General features: G+C 39.7%; 2 protein-coding genes across 3 annotated transcripts in view; one reads left to right on the top strand and one right to left on the bottom strand.

Moving 5' to 3' along the window:
- The window catches only part of CCDC85C (coiled-coil domain containing 85C), a 119,474-nt gene extending 114,070 nt beyond the window's left edge, over positions 1-5,404 (top strand). Inside the window, exon 7 of the mRNA XM_075426428.1 lies at positions 1,507-5,404. Coding sequence (XP_075282543.1) covers positions 1,507-1,596 — 90 coding nt within the window. The 3' untranslated portion in view covers positions 1,597-5,404. The remainder of the gene's footprint in view (positions 1-1,506) is intronic.
- Positions 5,369-24,365, bottom strand: CCNK (cyclin K). Of its 2 annotated transcripts, none has more exons than XM_075426426.1 (11): positions 24,249-24,365; positions 22,149-22,415; positions 21,006-21,087; positions 20,268-20,399; positions 19,348-19,453; positions 19,146-19,203; positions 16,606-16,775; positions 14,699-14,979; positions 10,184-10,217; positions 8,910-8,984; positions 5,369-6,703 (listed from the first exon to the last, which is right to left on the bottom strand). In XM_075426426.1, the coding sequence occupies exons 2-11, from the start codon at positions 22,343-22,345 to the stop codon at positions 6,081-6,083; spliced, it is 1,758 nt and encodes a 585-aa protein (XP_075282541.1). In that variant the 5' UTR covers positions 22,346-22,415; positions 24,249-24,365; the 3' UTR covers positions 5,369-6,080. The 2 variants fall into 2 exon arrangements, with proteins under 2 accessions (XP_075282541.1, XP_075282542.1); XM_075426427.1 differs by having other exon boundaries at positions 24,277-24,359.

Below are 24,365 nucleotides of genomic sequence, written 5' to 3'. Positions count from 1 at the left end.
CCCGCTGCTTTGGGTGTCAGTAACCCGAGTGCCTTGTTCGCTGCACAGAGCAGCCTTTGCTCAGCAGTTGCCTGCCTTGAAGGGTGCAGAGTAGCTAGTCTAGCTGACCGAGAGCTGTGCAAAGGGCTCTCCTTGGCTTGCACAATCCTGTTAGCAGTAGACTCCAACGGTGTCCGTAGGGACTCGGTTTGGGCTGAGCAGCAGTTGGTTGCTATCTCTAAAGCTGTACAGCTTGAATGGGTTTGAGCCTAAACCATAAGACAACGTCAGAGGGAGAATCTCCTTGTCTGAAGCTGTTGAACAGCATCATGATGTGTGGGGTGCTATGAGCACTGCCAGCATGTTGGGCAACCACACTGGTAACCGAGCTTGCCACATCCTGTCCGGTGAGCGTCCATACCGAACCCAAACCTCTGCCCTGCGGTGGCACTGCCTCCAGCTGCAGAGCACCTTGGCCACGCTTTGGCTTTGAACACAGAGCCTGGGATTTCTGGTAGAGCACGGCTCCAGCCGCATGTCGCCTGCAGTCAGGGCTGTGCTGGTTGGCAGCACCAGCAGTGCCCGCAGCAGGGATGAGGATGCGTTTGGAGCCTGCTCTTTTAGAAGTCCCCATTGGAGGTCAGCCCAAGTGGCATCGTCTAGTGCCTCACAGCAGCAGAGAGGAGCCTAAGGCTCCATTTAAATTCTGAAAACCACCTCAACCCTGAAAAGAGGGTGTAAAGAACACAGGTGCATCTTGCAGAGCTGAATCACTGCAAGCATCCTTGGCATGGCTGAGGCACTTCCCTTTGGTTGATCAATCCCTATAAGCAAAGCCAAGACCAGGCTGAAGGAGGGCCTGCTTTTTAGGGTATTTTGTCTGCCTAATGCCACGTTCCCTCGTATCCATGCAGGGGAAAGGTAAAATGCCCTAACTTCATTCTCCCAAATGGACTCTGTTGTGTATCATCAGCTGGTTTTTTTCTTTAAATATTCATTTCATGTAGACTCAAGGCAGCTATGAAGTGCTTTGCAGTTTATTTTTAAAAAAAATAGCCTTCCTTACCCCAGTGCCACTAAAGTGATAAAATGTATGGGTTTAGAAATTCATATGTGTGTGTATATATATATATATAAAATTTTAATCGTTATCTTTTTCATTATCTTTTCTGTTCACGGTAACATCATTTCTGTAAGCATGGCAGGACTGACCTACCGTTGAACTTCACTTCTGAACCTAGTGTATTTGTTTTGTACTATTACCCCAGGCAAAAATGGTTATAATTTCAAGAGAGACTAATTAGAAAAATGCATCCATGTTTTTTTCCCTTGGAAATTGGTGCACAGATGCCATCCAGTGGCTCTGCTGAGAAATACAGCCCACCTCTAGGAAACAGCTCATTTTGACTTTCAGCCTGCAATTATGAAAATACCACAACTTATCAGCGGCTTTGTTTTTTTTTTTTTTAATCCTGGTCTTTTTCTCCCCTGCCCCCCCCCCCCCCCCCCCTTTACTTTCTCTTACAGGTTGTCTGGCGAAAGCTGGGGGATGCTGCGAGCTCCAAACCCTCCATCAGGCAACATCTGTCAGGAAACCAGTTCAAGGGTCCCTTGTAGGAACTCCGTCCCAGAGGCTGGAAGTGATTGATTCTGTGAAGACTGAAGATGCAGAGCTCAGCATTTCTGGCTGCCTGTTCTGTGGGAGTTGGGGTTGAGTTTTTTTCAGGGTTTCCTTTTTTGCTTTCCTTTTTTTTTTTGGCTTTTTTTTGTAACAATAGTGTAAATATGGCAGCTAAAGGCCTGATTTCCAGGCCGTGGTGCTCTGGTTCAATGGGTAACCATCCAATAACGCCAGACTCGCATCATTTGTATTGTAGTTCAAACCTGCTTTGTTGTAACGGTCTGTTTGTAGAATTAACTAACTCGGGAGAATTTCTAAGAGGAACAAGAAGAACCTTTAACCTGCGGAGAAGTCACGGTTTGTATCACTCCGGGTCACCCGCTTGTCAGTGATTCGTAGGCTGGGTTAGTGGCTCCAGGCACCATCTTCCAAGGAAAGAGCAACCTGAATTTGTTGTCTTACTGCCTGCCAAGCTCCCCAGCTGCTAACGCTTTCTTTGGAGGGCCTTATTTTGAAGAGCGACATGCCCCTGTTTTCACAAGGCGGTGTACAATAAGGAGTGGCGAGCGGAGACCAGCGGTGCCACGCGGTCTGTCGTGCGGTGGTGCTCATCACACAAGCGTACAGAAAGGCTGGAGACTCTGCAGCTGCTGTTAACAAACTATTTTTCGTGAACAAATGACACAAGATTTCTGCAGTTGTAATGTGAATGAACTGAAGTCACTTAGACACACACCAGTATTCCCTACAAATATGGCAACACTTTTCCTGTAAAGCTTTTACTACAGAATAATTCAGCAGAAACTGCGGTCCTAACAGGGCTTGAGGCTTTCACAGGATCTTCAAAAGCAGCTCATCTTTCACAGAACGAAGAATTGGGTTTGGTGGTTTTTTTTATGTTCCTGCTGGATCCCTCACCTATACTGGTTCCTGCGTAAGGTAACCAAACAACCACCTTGCAGAGCTGAATAAAAACTCCGTGAATATGGACTGTCGGGTGAGACTACTTCCTGCCATTCAAGCTTTATTTTTGTTAATGAACCAAAACAATGGGGGTTTTCCTTCTTCTAATGGTTGTATGTAAAACAATGGGACTTATATTTTGCTATTGTGGAGTAGCTGCTTGTATAGTCGTAAGAAATTGACCTCCTTCTTTTCCAAGTTGTCACAGCAGCTGCCCCTGTATTTTATTAGATGTTCTTTCCCAGTAGTCCAAGGAAGCAGGGCTTGTTTATTAAAATAATTGGTGTAAAATAATTTTAAAGACAGGCATGTGAAAAGATCAAAGCTTCCTCTTCAAAAGTTGCATTTATTTTAGTGATTAGTTCAAAGATTTAATGCCCTCAAACACCATCACTTTCTTTTTGTTCTTCATAATCAATCAGTCACAGCTACAGACAGATGAATTAACTGGATGAGTTCTTCCTCTTAAATTAATTTGTTCTACCAGTTGAGTTTTTGACTTGTAGTATTGTATTAACGTGGGGCACCGATACAATACCAAGGAGTCCATCCTGCAAGTTATGAAAGGTATTTGGTGCCATGGTATACAATAATCTAGCTGCCTGGGTGAAGAATTTGGAGTGTCAGAGCTGAGACCAGTAAAAAAACAGAGAGGGAATACAACCAAACTACATAGTAACCAGTAAGAGTAACCACCATGTCATTCTTCATTGCAGAATAAAACTGTAACAGCCAAGATGAGTAGGTTATTTGGGGGGAAAAAAAAAAAACAAACCACAAACCAAGAAGCACCTCCAAAACACACACGCATGCTCTCACTCACACACTCACCAGTAGTTTCTTTCTTACTCGGGCTCAGTCAGCGAACACTGAGCTAGGTAACTCTAAATCTAGTAATATTTACACCCAGTGTATCTGGAAAAATCCATTCTAGAGTCTGTCTCCTTTAAAATATAGCATCTTTAGAGGATTCTGGATTTCCTCCTCTTAGCTTTTTGTTTTGACCTCCAGTTTCTACTGACCACTGATCACTTGTCTTCCTCCTGTACAATTTATACCGTGAGATTTTTGTACCAGGAAAGGTGATGTAAAGCAGAGGCATCGTTCTTCCTTAACACCTAATGCCGTACAGAGGGTTACTTTAATTTATCTGCTTGAGAGCCCATTTAAGATTTGGTGTCATCTAATCGCTGGATAAAGCAGGGAATTTAAGCATATTGGGAACAAGGTGAATTTATATCAGTGAATTTTAACTAAAACAATGCAAATGTTGGCAGCACTTGTAGAGAGTTAACTGTGTTGATGACATGCTTGCTGTTTTAGGAATGCATTAGACTAGCAAGTCCTCTCAACAAGAGCTGTACTAGTCGGATTACTCGTCTCACCAGCTATTTAATTCTTGTTCAGATATTCCCTGCTATCAAATCTCTCCCAAAAATCTATTTAATGACTTCAAGCAAAGCTTGTTTTCTTCCACCTGCAGATCTCACCTACAAGGGAAATGGTGCTGCAGCTGAAGTCCGTTAGTGCTGCAAATCCTGAAGAGCCCGTTCACAGGGTAGCCAGTAGTTCAGCTCAACAATCTGGTACTCTTAGGGTCTGTCCTGATTTTCTAAGATTCCATTTGACAGCATAAATCTTCAGTGCAGGATGTGCATCACTGATTTTGCAGAACACATCAGTGCTGTACATTGGGATGTTACTGTCTGGGGGTTTTTAGGCTTGCTACTCTTCACACTTAGCTCTGTTTGAGCTATAAAGTGTCTTCCTGGGGTAAAATGATGCTCAGTGACTTTACAGGACGACTTGGGTGCTGAATTTGCAGTTGTCTAAAAAGATGTTTTATACACACATTTAAACTTACTTCCCTATGCGCTAAGTCTTCAGCAAAAAGTACCTGAGGAGCTTTGAAAATGAGGTTGGAGGGGAGCATCCCTTGAAACAGCAGCCACTAAATTTATGTATTGGGGCAGCAGTCCAAGTTAATTTCCTCAAGATTGAAGCCCTGGGTTCTGCAATCCTCTGGCAAAGAAAGCATCCACTGTTTACAAATGGACTTTGCTTGCTTAAGGAAAGTAAAATCACATCCTTGACTTTTGGTGGAGTGACTGAAGTAAGCGGCATTTCCATGGAAGTTTCTGAAGTGCTGCGGTGTAACCAGCTTCAGTTGGGTCTTTGCAACTTGGTAAGACTGCTCAGCACAACCTTGTTTGAGAATGGCACATTTTTGTCCAAATATTAGATACTAAAAGAAATCAGTGTTAAAGTGACCTTTTACCTTTTTAGAAACGGTGGGGGAAGAGTACTACTGATCTTTTTCAAAGTGCATGACTGTAAAGTGATAAAACTGTATATTTTTCATAATGTGGGGAAAGTCTATTTGTGCTGCTTTAGAAATCAGTTTAAAGTTTGATTTCTGTTAAACCTGTGATCTTACAGCCCTGCTATATTTTCTGTATATGACTTACAAAGAACTGGAAAAGTTAGCACCTGCTGTTGTGTATATAGCAAAATTCTTTAGACCTTAGCACGCGTTTTTACCTATTATTGAACCACTCTGGCTTTTTTGGGGAGGGAAAGTAATAGTACAGATTTTTTTGATAATGTGTGTAAAACATTCATTTGAAATATTTTAGTAAAAATGAAGTAAGAGATTGATTGTGATAGTGTATACTTCTAGTTGAATAAAATAAAATACCTTCTTTTTAAATAAACTGATGAATAACATTTGGGAGACCACTGCTGAAATATCTTGCAGTAAGTACCATAGTTATGAATTCTGAACTAGTATGAAAACCCTGGAAATCCACTGAATTCAGAACCAATTTTATTTGGGTAGATGTCAGCAAAGTAGTCCCATTTATAACCAGGATGTACATCACAGCAGGTTGTTACATTCAGACTTTCACACTTAGAAAATATATATATTATGTACAGGAATTTGCAAATAGGTGTAAACATACAATACTTTAAGATACCAGTACATTCCAAAACAAAAATATCAGCAAGGCAAACACCTCAAAATGATTCCAGTCAGCTAGCATTCAGAATCTCTCTTAAATAAAGTAGCTTTTATGCTTGACATCGTGTTGTTTTAATTATTACTAAAAATGAAGTTTCTTACTGTAGATGAAATTTCATGGTATCTGGCTATTTCTATACTCAAAAATAGGCACTGATTTCTAGAAGGAAATTGTCTTCTTACTGATATAATTGAGCCAATATGGCTGGGTTTCGCTAGTACAAAGTAGTCCAGTGCTGGAATAACTCAAGACAATTTAAACTTAAGTCAAATGTATAAAGTTAGAATAGATACTGCAAAGCTGATTAAAATCTAGAAGCCTATATAACTCACCATAAACAATACTGCAAACAGATCAGCTAAATTTTCATTTCATCACCTCATTTCTTCATCTAAGTTATACAAATTACCCTCCTCTTCATCTTTACAATGTAGGTTTTGGCTAGCTACTCCTGCCTACTCAACATAAAGGGCTATCGTGCAAATGACCTCATGCTATCTCATCCACGTAGCACGCCCAAGTCCTGCTACAGGTGGCATACCCGGCGGTGGGATTGGAGGTGGTACAGGTGGCTGCCCACCTGGGGGAACAGTGGGCGGGGGGTAGCTAGCTGGTGGCATTCCCAGCCCGGGAGGTGGATGAGGTGGTACTGCATGAGTTGGAGGCAGTCTTGGAGGTGGGAAATTAGGGTTGTATGTAGGTGGAGGAGGATATCCAGGAGTAGGAGGTGGAATATTGGGTGGGGGGAATGAAGTAGGGGGTGGAGGTGGAACTGGTGGTGGAGGGTTGGGAGGATAGACATGAGGATGATATGGTAGGTGAGTTGGTGGTCCGTAGGCCGGCGGTAAAGCTCCGTAAGTTGGTCCTTCTGTTTTCATCATTGACTGAAGACTTTGATAACCCTCCCCTGACATATAAGAATTTGTAGTAGACATCCCTGTAATATAACTGGTGGGGGGTGGGGGTGGGGGACGATGCGGCAGAGGTGGAGGTTGATGTACTGGGGCAGGATGAGCAGGGGGAGGAATCTGGACCTTTGGCATATCTACTGAGTCCACGGTAGTAGATTGCTCTGCTTCCCCCAGTGAAACTGCAGTTGTCAAAGGAGGCTTGCGCTCTAGAAAAGAAAATATTATTTTTTTGAAGGACAGTGGCTATAACAGCTTCTGAATACTTTATATTTTTCTTCCAGTTGACATATCAAAAGAGGACTCCATTCTCCAAGTCTCCGAATGCCATATGGCATCCAGTCAGACCTTCTTCCATCACTAGAAAATAACTTAGCTGCGTAACAAAACTCCAAGTTCAACTTTTCCCATTCTAAAAGTTAAATACATCTTCCATTTTTGTTACTATGTTCTTATAATTTAAATATTGTTCTACAATCAGCAGAAATTAGCAGACTGGATGGACAGAATCACAACTAGCAGATTTTAAAAGTCATGGGACCCAAGATGCCAAAAATCTTTTGATCAGTGTTTCCATCTTCTTTACTCCAGGCCTCCCTTCTACCTCTTTTATACTCCAGGAGGTGGCCTGGGATTACCCTCTGCACTTCACTTGCCACCCCATCTTGCAAAATACTATTTGAGAAAACAGGCCAAAATCTCAGGTCTGCAACACTCAGTTCTAAACCTCTTTACCAAAAAAGAGAAAAAAAAAGAAAAAAAATGAAAACTGGAGGGTAAGTAAGAAAGTGCGATAGATTGCTTGGGACACGAAATCTGATTAGCTTTGTTCCACTGACTGGTTTCAAGGAACTTGGTACCTGACAGTCAGGGGAAGTTCACAAAAAGGTCAGAATTCTACCATATTATACTTGGCCATTTCTGGGAAAAACATGCTTTAAACCGTCTTTTTTCTGTCTATTTGTTTTTTTCCTCTCAATGCAGACATTATAAAGCAAGGAATACGACAATAAGACAACTGACCTAATGGCAACATCTCTGTACAGCCATACAGCCCGTATTAAAGTACCCAACAAAAAAGAGTTTGGGGCAATTTGACATCCATCTTGCTTGTATATATGAATATCTAAAACGTTGTTCAGTAAGAAAAGTTATTACAAGCAGATATAGGGCAGTCATTTCCAGTGACATGCAGGAACTAAACTGACAACGCTAAATGGACTTTGAGATAAATCTACCTTCTAGTACTTCTGTTCATTTGGCCACTAAATATTCTTAGTTTTCACCTGATTCTTCCTCAGAGCCCCAAAATACAAGAGATGGCCTCTAAAGACCGTTCTTAAAATGTTTCAGTGTTTATACAATGATTTGCTTGTATAAAGAAACTCTAATGCGAAAAATTTGGATAACAAGGGAAGCAAATTCATTACCTGCCTAAATAGGATTTACCTCATCTACGCAGTCATAATTTTAACAGCAAAATTGTCCCCTAGGACCGCTACGCGATTAGATCATGCAAGGTGGGTATGCTGGCTGTGTACCTATGATTTCAATGACTTCCAGCTCCTAAATTATAGCAGGCAGTAATTTCCCCATTTGCTCATTTTTAGAATCATTGATGCAAGATGGGCATTCATGATTTAACAACTGAAGGAATAATGAACATGGTATTTGGAAGAACCCCTTCATTCTTAATTAGATTTTAACAAATGGGAAAAAATGGTCCTACTATATTTCAGAGCACTGTTCTTCTCTCTTGTAATTCCCTGTAAGAAGCTGTCATCTTAGAGTTACATTATGGACCTTGCTCTATAAAATATTTATGTCATATTTAAGGGTCACTGGAAGGACAGCTAATGCATCAAGGTGCTGGAAGCACATTTTTACAATGGTACAGTTTATTTTGCAAACGTAAGGCATGTGTGCAGTATTAAAAGTTCTCTGGCAGATGAAAGTCCTCTTCAGGACACAGCAAAGAAAGCATCCTGCTTATGTAGAAGTTACACACCTGCAGAATTTCTATACTAAAGATGTAACATGGAGGACTTCTATACAACAGTTGGAAGCTATGCTAGTAATATAATGTTCTCAAAAGGATGGCAGATGCCATTAAGTCCCTTTTTGCCAGCTAGTGACAATTAGTTTTAGTTTTCTAGGCCTTTAACAGTCACAGCCTTGTTTTGCCTTTGCCCACCTAGTATAGTCTTGTTTCCATCATAACTTGTTTGCATCTGTCTAGAAAAAGCTGTGCTACTAAGATGAAATGCCCTCTAGAGCTTATCTACCTAATGCTTTTACTTGCCAAGCTGATTAACCAAGGCCACAACCCCTGCCCCTACATCGTTACCACCATCTGAATGAAAAGCAACACAATTAACAGCAAGAGTAAATATATTTAAGAAAATAAAAGCTTACCTGGAGGTGGATGTGCAGGAGGTATTGGTGGATGTGAAGTTTCAATTTTAGGAATTTTAGATGGTGGTGGTGGTTCTAAAAAACATTTGAAAGTTCTTACTGGCTATTGCTTTGCAGTATTTTCCAAATTCCAGCTCTGGTCTTATGCTAATGATTATCATATTATATTACATTATGCAACAGTGGAAATCCTATATACTAGGGATGTTTAATAAACAAAACTAAAATCAACACCTTTGTATAAGTGGCATCAAGTATCACATACAAGTCTTCCAAAAGAACACATGCAAACTACAAGTTCAAGCTATGTATTTTGTAACTAGGAACAAAGTGTCCCAATAACAGTATGTAAGTGAAGATGAGCACATGTACATTTTCTAGCCCCAAACTGTAACTTGTAAATAGAATCACAGAATGGTAAGGGTTGGAAGGGACCTTGAAGATCATCTGGTTCAGACCACCCTGCCATGAGCAAGGACATCTTCCACCAGACCAGGTTGCTCAGAGCTCCATCCAACCTGGCCCTGAACACTGCCAGGACAATCTCAGAAGTTGTTGAACTATGCTCTGCTAGGGGAACGTGTGTCTAGACATCAAACAAAATGGCAATTGCACAGGAGAGAGGAGGAAGAAGAGACAGCTCTCTGGAACCTATCCGCAGAGCCAGAGAGGGAGAAGTGCCAGACTGACTTTGGAAAGGTTACAGAATCACATCCTAGCTATCCTGAAATACATTGTTCCAAAAGAGCAAAATGAAGAAAAAACCCCAAACAAACAAACAAAAAGAACTAGATGTGATCACTGCCATGAAGCATTTCTTTAGCTCGACTATAGATTGATACAAAATGCCTTTTACTGGCAGCCATGCCAACAACTGATTACAAACCCCACTGATTACCACCAGACTTATTATTAGTGCAGCTATTTAATGACATGGTACCTTCAGTCACTTCAAGGTCCCACAGGTTGCTGAAGAACTACTCCAAATGATGCATGGAGTTCTAAATTGAGAGTTGAGTAGTGTAGCAAGACTTCGACTGAAAGGACTGTACTAAGGGACTCTTGGGGCACAGTTATACTTTGTTTTTTCAAGTTTTGCAGTTAGAAACATTTTAAAAACAGTTACAGTATATATTTAAAGATACATTATTAGGATCAAAATAGCTTAGAACTGCCAAACCTGTAAGCAAACAAACTAAGCGCACATCAGCAAATGACTTATTCTGGTTAAAGCAGTAAAATGAAAGTAATATAAATAGAATATTAACATTTACCTGATGTCTTTGTTTCTTCTTTTGGAGATACAGCCTGTTTACAAAATACAAAGCATTTTAAAACGGTAACGAGCATGCAAAGTAGGAAACAACTTACAGCCTGCTGAGGAGCTTTTGTACAGATCTAACTAAACCAGAACCAGTTTCCAACTCAGAACCAGTTTCCTCCTCCCTCCCCTAAAAGGAGGCAGGATAAGCCCTTTATTCAGTCCTATATTTTTATTAGGAAGCTAATAATGTCAAATCTCTTTAGTCAGGTGCAACACGAACACTGAACAAAGTCAAATCACACTGGGAAAGCTCAGCTCAACTGGCAGAATGAAGAGACTGTAAAAATAGCTATTTTAGATACAGCATTTCCTGCTGTTCTCACTGTTCAGTATTACATCTCATTTAATTTATTTATCATCCACTGCACATATGTCATGGTCCGGTACCCTGCTCACCGAGCTGAAAGCAAAAGACTTGGCCGCTGTTCCCAATTCTGCTTTGACCTGTCTTTCAGCCTTTGCCAAAATCACTTCAGGCCTTTATGCTTTATTTATCAGGACAGGAGGGCAGTGGATGTGTTGCTCACTGTAAAACATTTCAGAAGCCTTCAGATGGAAAGCACTGTATAAAAGCCAAACGTTATGCCAGGGGAAAAAAAAAAAAAAAACAAACAAAAAAACACCACCAAAAAAAAAAAAAAAACATGCACACTAAGCAAAACCCACAAAACCTCACATCATCCTTCCAATCACAAGTTCCTGGTTGGCTGGGTTTTTATGTTCATAGAATCATAGGTTGGAAAAGACCTCTAAGATCATCAAGTCCAACCATCCACCCAACACCACCATGCCTACTAAACCATACCCTGAAGTGCCACACCTACACGTTTTTTAAACACCTCCAGGGATGGTGACTCCACCACCTCCCTAGGCAGCCTGTTCCAATGCCTGACCACTCTTTCAGTAAAGAAATTTTTCCTAATATCCAATCTAAACCTCCCCTGATGCAGCTTGAGGCCATTGCCTCCTGTCCTATCGCTAGTTACCTGGGAGAAGACATCAATACCTGCCTCACTACAACCGCCCTTCAGGTAGCTGTAGAGAGCAAGAAGGTCTCCCCTCAGCCTCCTCTTCTCCAGACGAAACAGCTCCAGCTTCCTCAATCGCTCCTCATAAGACTTGTTCTCTAGACCCCTCACCAGCTTCGTTGCCCTTCTCTGGACACCTGATGTTTTGTTGTGGTTTTTTTTAAAGAATCACTGACAAGGGAGCAAGAAAAATCTGTCCAGCTTGCTTAGTCCAACTCAGATGGCTAGTTGATGGTCTTCGAGAAAAGCAGAAAACCTAACTGAAATTTTAAGTACAATAAGCTTAGTTACAAACATCTTTGAAATCGATTATAAAAGTCAGAGGGCTATGGCACACAGCTTCTCTGTCTTTTAAATCGAAGGGGGATTTTAAGGGACAATTTACCTCTAGTGTCTTTAATCACAAACTGTTGCTCAGTTCCCATCACTTTACTTTCCACAGCAAGAATGGACATATATTTCACTCAAACTTGAACAATGAATTTTCCTTAATTCTGATGGGTATTCTCAAAATTTTTTGCTGTCTATTACAAAGGTACGCAAGGCCTGCTCGAGGCTACATAGTTCTTATATTCCTTTGATAGTCATTTCAATTCATCTCTTCCCAGCTGCTCTCCTGCTTTTTAAGGACAATCTTTACCTTCCCATTCTAAACATACATATTTTCCTGAGTGACTCTCACAGACATAGCTGCTGTCTTTATTTTACTTGGGTGGTCATTTGTTGATTTTCTAGCTCTAAATTCCTTCCCTGTAAAACTGCATGCAAACATCAGATCTATTTCAAATAGAAGTAAGTCCCTACTACTTATTGCAACACTTCCAAAAATCACTCATTCTGTGAAGTCACTTGATCACTTCAAGTGGCAAGCAATTCAATTTTTGTGCATTTGTCAACATGGAGCAATGTTCAGAAAATAATTTCATTGAGGTACACCATTAGACTGGAACAAGCAACTGGAGCCAAACAGTGACAGAAAAACAAACATCAGATTAAACTGTATTTATGCTAAAGGAAAAAGGAAAGAAAAAAAGAATCAAGAAGCAACAAAACCAAAGCCTATAAAAATTTAAATCACTTCTCTAATAATGGCAGCTGCTAAAATAGACAAGCTTTTTTTTTGTCCTTCTACTGCACTGTAGTTTGTACTGCTCCAGCCATGACATCCCAGGGTCAACATTATTTATTAGCACGCTGACTGTTATTTAGTACTTTCATAATAAGCTCAAAATCCATACCACAATGGAATTGTTCTTTTAGTGCTGTTTCTACATGCATTAAAATTGTTCCCACTAATAATCTCTAGTTCAATCAAACTAAATATACTAGTTCTATCTAATGATTCACCAGTATATTTTTAGTGAAGTCAACTGAACATTCAAGTGCTCTTCACCACTAGAGATGCAGAGGACATGCAGATGCTTTAGACATCTGTTATGGGTTTGTAAGTCATGGGCCAATGCCTCAGCTGCTTGAAAGTATCTTGGCTCAGCAGAAGGTAATGGAGTTATAAGAGTTCATGTAAATGGAAAATCTGGCCTCCAGGAACAAAGTGTATTTACGTTCCGTACAAACTAACTGAGAAGTCATGCAAAGCCCCATTTATAGAAGGAGGCAAACACTCTACATAAGGCTTATGGTACATCTAACTCAAGAACATTTTAGAAGCACCAAGGAAATCTTTCAAACGCTACACATCTTGTTCTCCCGGACTGCTTTCTGGAGAAAGAATGATTTCAGATCATCACATTTGCTTTTCTCAAATTCAAGCTGTTTGTGCTGTTCTCCTACAAAACTCCTACTGAGTCGCCCTTTGCTTTACATTTGCTCTGGATGCCTACAGTGTACCAAGACTCATCTTTTTATCTGTACTACTCACTTTCTCAATTATTATGTGATGGACCTCAAACTTGATTTCAAGAAAAGGTAAGTTGCTTTGATGGCTTCACCAGAGGCGATTGTTAAAGAACAACAGATACTATTCATGCAAAAGGCATCACTTTTTTCCACGAGGTAGTTCATTAACACGAGGGATACGGTGAAATCAGCAGAGCTGTAGAGGTAAAGCCTTTAGGTGAATTAACAAGCATTCATAACAACTTGTAACCAGATGGACACACAGAGAAAAATCCAAACTGTTGTTTATAGTTTCTGATGTGCCAAGCTGTCCCAGACATTTTTGTTGAAGTAAGAAAAGAGTTCCCTGCCCTACAGATCTGACAACCCAAGCAGAATTCGTGCTGATGGTAGAAAAAGTATGAAAAGAAATATATAGTACCTATAAAGAGCTCTCGCAATTTTCAAGCTAATTAATACATTTTATCAGCCTTCTGTCCTGAACAACTTGAAGTTCAGTGCAAGAACTATATATTTCAGTGCACATTTTATGCCTTTAGTAGTAGGCTGTATCTTGCAATTCCAAGACCAAGGTTTTACACAGTTACATTTTTTGATTTTTGGGAGGCTTCTATCATGAAGACGCTGCACTCTTCCAATTCCATCATTTGTTGTTTCTCCCTGGCATTTTGGTTTTGTTTGTTGGTTGTGTTTTCTTTTCCCTTGATGTCTGTTCTCTAGTTTGGGCACGCATTAACTACAAGCTAGAGCAAAAGCTGTAAAAGGTATAGAAAATTTACTTCCTAAATGGACTTGTTCCAAACATTTTACTTCTGAAAACACTTTTCTTACTAAGTACATGCAAGAAGATTTGGGTAACACTTTAACAATTTTTTTTTAATAACTTACAAGTGAAAAAAAAAAAAAACAACACCACAGAAAGTGTAGATGAAAGTCTGAAAGCTTCATTTGAACTTTATGACTGTGGAAAAGCATTCACAGTACTTGTCATATTATCCAACTGCCAGTGTACCCTCTTATTTTCAGTGATGAGGTGATAATACAGACAAAGTCAGACTTTAATGTATAATGCATTTATAGGCTTCTACTGTTACCAGATTATTTTGAAAGACTTCTTAAAGAATTTTGACATACTTTTAGAAGTCACCATTCTCTTACATTTGTAATCAAAGACCAGAGAGTCAAATAACATCTTCATCAGCATTGTGCACATCTCTACATTCAGGTATGGCACAAGAGACCTTCCCTAAATCAAGCCTGCTTAATAGTGAAAACAAGAAAATTTGACAGCACAGAACCACAAACAGCTGAAACCTTAACAGCTCATGCTAACTTAAATGCCTCTCCATTGGCTTTGCCTCAACTGGAATGAGAATGTGGCATGCCAAAACTATCAAGGCTGTTCTACACTAACATACTTGCCATATAACTGATGGAAGTCTACCATACAAAATTAATTACCAGGCTCATTCTTGAAGCAAACAAGGCTTTAAAGGCTGCACGCTGCAGCCTTTAAATCAAATGGACATCAGATCAGCTTGAAAATAAAAATGCAAGTTAAAGTTCAAAGTTAAACTTACTGCTGGTCTTTTGATCTGTCTAGGAGGACTTGACTGGGGAGAAGGCTTTTTAGACTGCTGTGGTTGTGTTTGCTGCTGCTGCTGCTGTTGTGCTGACTGTTGTGACTCTTTTTGCTGCTGAGTCTGTGATTGCTCTGAACTCTGGGATTGCTGCGATTGCTGTACAGTAGGTGCCTGGGGTGTAGATTGAAGAGATGGTGGCTGCTGCAACTGGTGAGGAGTATGATGAGGCATCTGCTGTTTTCCCTGTGAGTACAGATCCAGGATCTGATGACAGATGTCTTAAAAAAAAAAAAAAATTAAATTTTACACCCATAACGTACAAGTGTACATTTAATACACAACAAACAACCAAGTTTTTTACCGGACATTAACTTCAGAGAAATTCATTGCAAATATTACTCACTGTTACAATGACCACAGATTTGACTTTTTTAAAAGCACACTATTTTCCAATTTTTACTTGCATTTATGACTTTCTTCTGCCTATGCTGAACTATACGTAGATGTATACACGCATCCTCCAGAAGAACAACAACAAGGTGACTCAGAACTAATACACCTTACATCATTATTGTGTGCTTGGAAAGAAAGGTAACAGCGTAAGAACACGATAGTAACACAGTAAAAAAGTGAATGAAGGAATATTATATGTTAAAACATAGGTGTCTAGTCAGATCAGTCAAAAACGTTTCAGGAAGATAAATAAAGGACTAGTACTAAATTCTTCTTCCAGCATGTTAGGAGCTAAAGGTCTGTCAGAAAACATGTAGGACCAACTGATAACCAGGTGCAAGAGCAGCATTCAGGGAAAGGAAAACCCTTCTAAAAAGCTAAGTGAGTTCTTCCCATGAGCATTCACTGATGCAGCAGCAGAAACTGGAGAGATTCCCATTCTATAACCCTGTTTGGCATGGATTTGGCAGAGGACCTATCCAAAACTGAAGCAGCTCTGAAAAAAGCAATGATACAGAGCAAGTAACCATTTTAGAAATCACCAGAACTGTATGGTATTCACTTAAAAGTTATAAGAACAGCAAAGGCTAAACCACCTGAACAGCTACACATACTGCTTCACTTAAAAATTCCTTAGAACCAAATGCCAGATTGTGACAAGCATCAATCTTTAAGGAAGGTTTCTAAAGCAATTTATGGAACTAGAAGTATGCTTTTGTCTGACGTTTGTACCATGTAAGTTAGCAAAAACTTTGGCAAAGACAAATTAGAGGCCACATAACCATAGTTTACTTCAGAGTCAAGAGAGGTCCTGCTGCATTTTACAAACTTCCTAAGGTTCTCTCAAGAGTACAGGCAACAGGTAAATACAAGCAATACATACAAAGGAAATAGTATTAAGATGTCTGTATGGATGAAAAAAACGATAATTCAACCCCTATCAGCATTCACACACACAACCTGTCCCAGAATTCATCCCCCATAATCTGTTCCTCAATTGTGGTACACCATAAAATGTGATTGCAAACCTAGTATAATTTGGTTAGAAGTCAATCATCAACCAGAAAGCCACTGGAAACCAGGCTCCACGAGTTCCAGTGCTTGCAGAGCTGCTTATTTAAAATCGGGAGAAGGGAATCATTAAGAAAAGAAAACAACACGCACACCATGACAATTTCACAGCTAATTAGCTGTGTTATTATTGAAACAAGTAGTAAAGCAAATATTGACCAGAAGACGAATCATGATAACTGAAGACGCTTCCAAACTAAGCCAGTCTAGTGAGTTTAATTAAACACCTGGTTAAAGCATAGCACATATGACCTGTGTTACATACTCTACACATTATTATTTTGACTAAAATGCAGATAGAAAGAAATTTGCATTTATTTATGACTTAGATCACACTGTTAAAGAAAACACTCCTCTGTTTGTGGCAAATGCTTTCATACCTTCCAGAACATCAACAGGAACATCTTGGACAAATTGCTCCCACCATCGTCTGTACATTGGTTTTGATGTCCATTCCTGTATTTCAAACTTACACAAACGGCCTGCTAAGTACATAACTGCAACAGCTATGATCTCAGGTTCCCACTGCAGTGACAGGGTAGTGCACAGACTGGAACATAAAACAAAACAAACCCAAAAAACACAACCCTGAAGATAATTCTGATTGTTGAGGTATAGAATTTTAATGTACGACAGCTATAACTAACAGGGTATAAAATCCCACCACACTTTAACATCCCAGACAATTTTAACAGAGAAACCCAGAAATAGCCTTGTTAAACAAAAGTTTACAAGACTAAACTTTTCTGCACTACTGCTATCATGAAACAAGGCAATTTTATACAGATAATACAGAGGGCATATGTCTGCAGAAATAATACACCACATATAAACATCAATTTGGAGTTCAAAAACAGAAAACCTAACACTACACGGGTGTGGAAGAAGAGGGAAAAAGACAGCCTTATACTCCAAGTACGGGCAGCTACATTCCACTCTAGTGTCACCTGTAGTGTTAACTAAATACAGTGTTCATGTTCCTTGCTACACAAGTGTGCTCTCACTGCATTACGTCGGTTAGCAAATGATGTACACATTTGGATTTTAGAGTCTCCAAATGTTTTTCAACAAAATGTAAACAAGTACTGAAAAAAAACCACAGAACAGCCAACATGAACTTGTAAAGCAACTTGTCAAGCATGATACAAGTTTTAGATCAAGCTGTAAAATCTGGAAAAGGTTATTTCTTGAATAGCCTTTGTTAAAGCTAATGTTATAATCACTGATATTATGGGAATTATTGATATTAACTGAGTAAGTTCCTGTCATAATCAAAAGTTACTGTTTCATGATATTAACTTTATATTTACAACATTTTCCCTTTTTTCTTTTTCCTCTACAGATTCTGTAACATAGGATCTGCTTAAATAATTTTACATCCAGCTAGCCACCTAAGTTTCTGACAATTCACTGCTGAATTCACTATGTCCTTAAGTGCACCAACATAGTAGCCAAGGCAGCGGTTTACACCCGTTTTCTCTCCAGTGGGCTACATGTAACAGAAGGCCAATGGGATACTTAAATACTGTCAGAATCAGGCAAACAGCAGTGAACAGTAAAAGACACAAGAACTACCTCTTAAAACACTGATTTCTTACTACTTTCATGACATTTACCTGGCGGATGTACTGCGGCTGCATAAGAACAGAACTCCCTATTCTAAAGGCCTGTAGTGCAAAGTATAGAACTATTTTCCCAGGAACCTAGAAAACAAGTGCACTTCTAATATGCCGCTTATTAAGTAAACACAAAGACAGCCTCTCAAGAACAGAGATAAGTATTATTTGAAATAACCACTCCAACTGCATACTAATGTTTTCCTGAAGGGCATTTTCTTAAATTATTAAATTTCTTGAATTATTAAACACCATCTAATTCCAAATACAGTAGCGTCCAAAGTTTGATCGACACATAGCAGAAGTTTTCCCTGACAAACTTCACAGTGACAATCAAGCTGTATTTTTGTTCCACCTATGAGATCATTACCTGCAAGACTGGTAGCAGTTGAAGTAAATATCTCTTGACATCCAAATACACTAAGCAACATTTTGCGAAAATTAATTTGCAGAGTTTAGTTGATATCTGTAGAATTTGGACCCACACTGGGCTACTTCAAATTAGGCAACAGAATAAAAATGCACCTCTTTTTTTAATGGTGCTCTACTACTATAGGTATGACTGAGAGCAATGCACTCAGCATTTCTGAATAGTCAGGCCACTTACATATTTTCCTAAGGGTTTGCTATAGAAATTAAAAACTACATTTAACGGTCCTTGGTGAATTAACTTGCCCAGCTCTCTAGAATCCTCCTCAAAAAGACTAAAGTTTATCGAGTTGTTGGTCTGGTTTTGTTCCAGTACCACACCACACATGAAAAGTGCTTCTACACACACCCCTGTTAATTGATTTGATCCTTGTATTGCAAATCCATTATTCAAGAAATTGTAAATCTAGCACTGAAAACTCTACTCTTCACCAAATTTAATGGCTAGTTTACTATTGCCAAAAAATCGCTTAAAAATAAAAAAAAAAAATGTTGACCAACGCAATGAAATTTGGGAAGTGATTTCTTTTCTCACAATGTGCCACATATCTCAGATTGGCCAAGATGGCTTCTGTCCCAGAGATCTGTAATTTGGTTTGGTCCTCTCAAACAGTAACTTTTTTTTAAAGCAGCATTAAATCACTACCACAAAATTGCAAAGGTCTTAATGGTCTACTTCTATACTCCTCCTAGATTCCTTGCTCAATGGAACTATCATAGAAATAATGGAAAGAAAAATTGACTAATACCATCAAGAAAACATATAACAAGCAGAAAACATGCAACAAGCATTTGTCAGAGAAATATCTAATCTCAGAATAAAGTAAGCAACAGTAACTATGTCATTTTCAAAAGGTTTCCTAGAAGTATCTTACCTGTCATTGACAAATGTCCAGGCCATTTGAACCAGTTTTTGAATTTTATTTTTGTCTCCTGAAAAACAATCAGAAAAGTTCTAAGAAATAGAATTATTAGGAAGGACAAATAGTTTGGAATAGAATACTCATGCACTGCTCATGTAAATTTAGTTCTGAAAATTAACCACAGACATTACTTGCTCACCCTGTAATATTTTACCTTTGAGTTGTTTAGCATACTTGAGAAGAAATTGGTATGGATGTTCCACTTGCAAATCAAACTTTATTGTTTGCAGTAAGATTCTTTCAAGGACCATCACTTCTTCCTAGAGAAGGTAACAAGATAGCCACAATATTGCTCATTCTTCTATTCACAAATGTTTTATGCTGGTATAAAGCATGACTACAAAGCATCTCCAGGCAAACATGTTGGTCTGCTTTTGCTTAATTAGGGTTTGTCTCCAAGCAGAACAGAAATGTCTCCAACTTAAACACTATTTTAAACCCAGATACTTTTTCTTCACATTTATTTGGGGCAGGAGAGGGAATGCAGTGTTTAAAACTCCTTTTCTTTCATGTAGGAAAGAACTGAACCAGACACAGCATGAAAGTGTCAAATATACAAAAATCACAACAAAAAGGGAAGCTCTCACCACACTTCTCTCCCAAGTTTCAGATCCTTCTGCTATTTTTAATACACAAATTTTGAGAAGCATAGTTTTGCTAAGTCCAATACTGTAAACAGGAAACGTTTCAATACTTTGAGATGTAGTTCTCTCAAGTTTTGCCATAAATTGCTTCCTAAAACGCCATTAAGACTGTCAAATATGATTTATGTCTTGATGACATTTCTAGCTCTGACTGGAATTACTCGAATTCACTTTAATTTGGAAAATAACATCAGAATTTACATAAAATCAAATGTAAACTTTTTATACAATTATCCCAGTACGCTCCCAAAGCTACTTCTATTAACACGAATTCTTTTCATTATTACCTACCATACTACCCAGAAGAGCTATAAATGCATGCTGAACATATAATTCAGAACAACTGAGAATCAGCCAGTGCTCCAATAAATGTATGTCACTTTGCTGGAGTACAATAGGATGAAATCAATTTCAACATGAATATTTTTACCTTTGGATCATCTCCAAATTGTCCAAACTGTACATCATTTAGCAAGCTACGAGCTGTTTTAATTATATCTTTACATTTCTTAGGTGTTTCTTCAACTTTTCCTGCCAGAAAGAGACAGCAGGCTCCTGTCACCTAAAAAAAGAAAGTGCTTTCAAAATGTTGTCTTCATGTAGATGTGCGATATAGTACAGTGTTGTATAAAAGCACTGTGAGCTTCCATTAACAGTTCTGTAAAAGTTTCACAGGAAAGATTTAACAAGCATATTAAGTTCTAATTTTACTATAGTGTTAATTTAAACTTTCACTTTCTCAAAGGAAAAATAGAGAATTTGGAGGACTGTCCATTTTGCACAGCTTTACTTCAAGGTCAGAAACCCAAAGCAGAATTTGACCTGGTTCAGTATTGTCTGTCAGGCAGCTGTAAGATGGTATTACATTTTTTTCTTTTCTTTTAGCCAACACAGGAGTGCCAGATCTACAGCTTTTGCTCTTTCTAGAGAATGGTATCAGCATGACATAACTGCAATGTCAATATAAACACGTTTCTAAGTATAAATAGAAATATGTAAACAAGCAAGAACAGTGTATTTTAAGCTGAAATGATTAAAAGATAAAATGCTTATTTTTCATCATTCAGAGCAGTGGACAGCAGTAGTACCAAAGTGACTTTTCACCATTTCAAACAGTCCATGCCTAGTGCAATCACTGTATCAAGTCATCAATACTGCAAATACTTACATATCTTGGGAATTGTTTGAAGGAATGAAACATATAAAATCGATGGAAATAAATTATTCCGGTTGCTAGAGTATCATAATGTCTGTGGTGCAGAATAAGGACTTTCAAACAGACCATTAAACAAATTTAAAACCAAACATGCACAAAGGAAAAGGTACATTCTGCTGTATCAAGTACCTCAAGTGACTGTCTGTTCAGTGACCAGTCAGAAAACACTGCAAGTAAAACAGGAGCTTTAGGAGAAAAAAAGCCACAAATCCCCTTAAGGCTATGTAAATACTGTGATTCAGCCCAGATGCAAGTTGATAACTAGAGCATTCATTGAAGTGTCCAAAGTCATGATCATATTTATAGAAGGACCCATGCAAGGTCATCCTCATGTTAAAACATACCTGCTTCATGGAAGGTCAAAACCAGCAGTAGGTGCATGAAGGAACAGAACAAATATCACTTCACATTAAAGTGCTGGTGTGGATGGAAGTTATTAACATTCACAACTACAAATGCAAATAAAATCTGAACATGCTCCCTATTCTTCTCTTGAAGGAGAAGAGTAAAATTTCATCTTCACTAGGTTTTATTAAGCATAGAACTGAGGACATTAAAAGAAGCACAGCAGTACAGAAAGCCAAAAGTTTAAGCAGCAGTCTATGAGACAGTAGGACAGCAGAGAGAAATTACTAATGTATACAAAGTTGTGAATCCCAACCTAAACAAACAAAAAAAACAACAAAACAAAACAAAAAAAAAACCCACAAAGACTGGGGAGGCAGAGGTTAGAAGCCTCAGAGGCAAAATATGTAGAAAAATGAATGTAAAACTCAAAATTTGAGAAGTTATGTAGATTCATGCAGTAAAAGACCAAGTCCGACAACTGCCAAGTTATCCTTAATTGGCAAGTCTATATCACCTTATTTCTCTACTGCCAAAGGGGTTCAGCTGAAATCTTGTTTACCCAAGGAATGGATAAAAAAGGTGTAGGAACACATTAAACCAAAAGGCAAGAAAGCTCAAAAAGATTTTTGATTCATGATCAAGAAACCTTTGCACAGCTAACTAAGCACATAACGTCATTTGTTGTACATTTTATTCTGAAAATCCCCACTCAAAGACATTTCATACCAATAAGAGTTCAAAGGATACAGCCCTAAACGTGTTCCCACATCGAATATGAATCTGGCCCCCTCCCTGCGGTATCGTGCCTCAGTAGCTGGATCAAGCCCTTCTAGCTGCGACGGTGTATGTGCCAAGTCTTTCTTATCCCAGTACCAACATGGCTTTGTATGGTCCAGGTTTACCAAGTTTACAGAAGGGCTGGAATTTTCTTTATTCTCCTTCATTTATTAAAACAGAATTGTTCTTGCTTTTTAAGTTTTCAAAAAATAAGTCTTCAGGTAGTCGCTTCAGAACCTTCAAGAAAAGAAAAAGGGATTTCTTTATAAATGGAGGGAACTTTTTTTCCACCCCCATGCTCAAAGATGAGTAAAGAGGAGTAGTATTTAACCTTGCCCATTGGAAGGGACTTTTTCCATGCTCACAGAGAAGCAATGTTTAACCTTGCCCTTACCTTCCCCACATACTGCAAATGCAATTCAAAGAAATAGGCATAGGTTATCTTTGCTATTAGCTGTTTAATAAAGAAACTTCAAGAATGTATTACCAACGATATCTGTTACCTCTTAGTAGAACTACTTTCACCTACTTTGACCACAAAATAAGGGAAAACAATTCAGTGACAGCAGCAACAAGATTTGAGAAGCTGGAAGGGGAAATCAACTCACTATTCATAACTAGGACACACATAAGTTAGGTCAGTCTGAACGGCAATGTAAACACTCAGCTGGTCTCCCAAACATCCCTGAGTGGTAAGACAGCAGCAACCACTTGGCAAAAAGCTTTGTGAAGTGGTCTGTACTTGTATTACTTGAAGCAAAAAATAAGATAACAAAAGTAGCGCTCTTTCACATACTAAGATTAAGACAACAGATGTGAGTCTGTAGGATAAGGTGCCATCTAAAGTTGTCCCCAAAACAAGGCAGTTGATTACACTCAAAGAGTGTGCTGCTTTCCTGTGCTGACCAGCCCTTTGCACGTGTATATTTACAGCGCAAAGCTCTGCAGATAACTTTCCAGTGTTTGAGTTATGACGTATGAGTTATGATGTTCAGTCACGCCTCAATTCAAAGACAGAATGAAGAACGTCTCGTTGCCTTTACTTCTTTCAGGCACAAAACTACTCTTAGTGTAATCCAATAAACTACAGATGCTATGCACAAAGTATGGCAGTCACCTGCAAAGGTCTGCGTAACAAACGGCGATTAACATATGATGCAATACGTTTGCTCTAAGCAAAAGAGTTCGAGGAAGACCTAAACTTCAAACTCTTAAAGTTAAGCTGTTAATTTTCCAGATGTTTCCCTTTTGAAAACAGAGGAAAGATCACACGAACTGCCAGAAAAACTCCGCCTGCAATCAGCACCTCGCGCATCCTCACTAAGTTTCTCTTTTGTGAGATAAAGGAAACTCTTTGTTCCACGCCGGTTTTGGAAGAACCTTCAGAACTAATAGCACCAGTGACAGACCAACCCAAACTCTGCCACGAATAACCGAACGGCTACTTAAAACTATTTCTAGGGCCAACAAAACAGCTCTGTGCCACGACCACACGCTCCCACCGCTTTTACCAAGAAGGCGTTATTTTTGCAACTGTTACGGTTGTTCTTCACAGGTGTCTTTGCTTCCTAACGCTCTGAACAGTTTAGAACCCCACTAACGCTAAAATGGCCCGAAGCGACGAGACCTGCTTCTATCGGCGGCGAAAGCATTCCCGAACACGAAACCGGGAACAGAAGCCATCAGCCCGAACATGCCCCGAAAGAACCGCCTCAAGCATCCCAATCCAAACCGCGGCGACCGAAACGAACAACAGCAGTTTTTCTCCTGCCTGTCTGCGCACCCCGTTAGCACGGAGCAGACCGCAGCAGCTCGACCCCGGGTTTTTTACACCCCGCCACACACGGGCCAGCGGCCCAGAGCCCAGCGCCGTCCCCTGCAGCCCCAAAACCGTCCGCGAGTGCTCAGCTCCTCCCCGGCCCGGCCCGCCCGCTGCAGACCAGGCTGCCGGTGCCCGGGGAGGCGCTCGCTCCCCGGCCTCGGCCTCCCCACTCCCTTCCCCAGGCCCCGGCTCTCGCCAGCGGGTGGCCCAGGAGGGCGGACGGCCCCGGCCCAGACCCCGGCACTCACAGGACACGCGCGGAAGAGGGAACCCCACCGGAGCGCGGAGCCGCTAACGACAGCCCAGCCTCCGCGCCCTGCGCGCCGCCATCTTGGGAGCCAGGCCCGGCCGCTCGTGCGTCATCA

The sequence above is a fragment of the Opisthocomus hoazin genome, chromosome 7, assembly GCF_030867145.1.
Source record: "Opisthocomus hoazin isolate bOpiHoa1 chromosome 7, bOpiHoa1.hap1, whole genome shotgun sequence".
Lineage (NCBI taxonomy): Eukaryota > Metazoa > Chordata > Aves > Opisthocomiformes > Opisthocomidae > Opisthocomus > Opisthocomus hoazin.
This window is presented reverse-complemented; position numbering and strand designations above follow the sequence as displayed.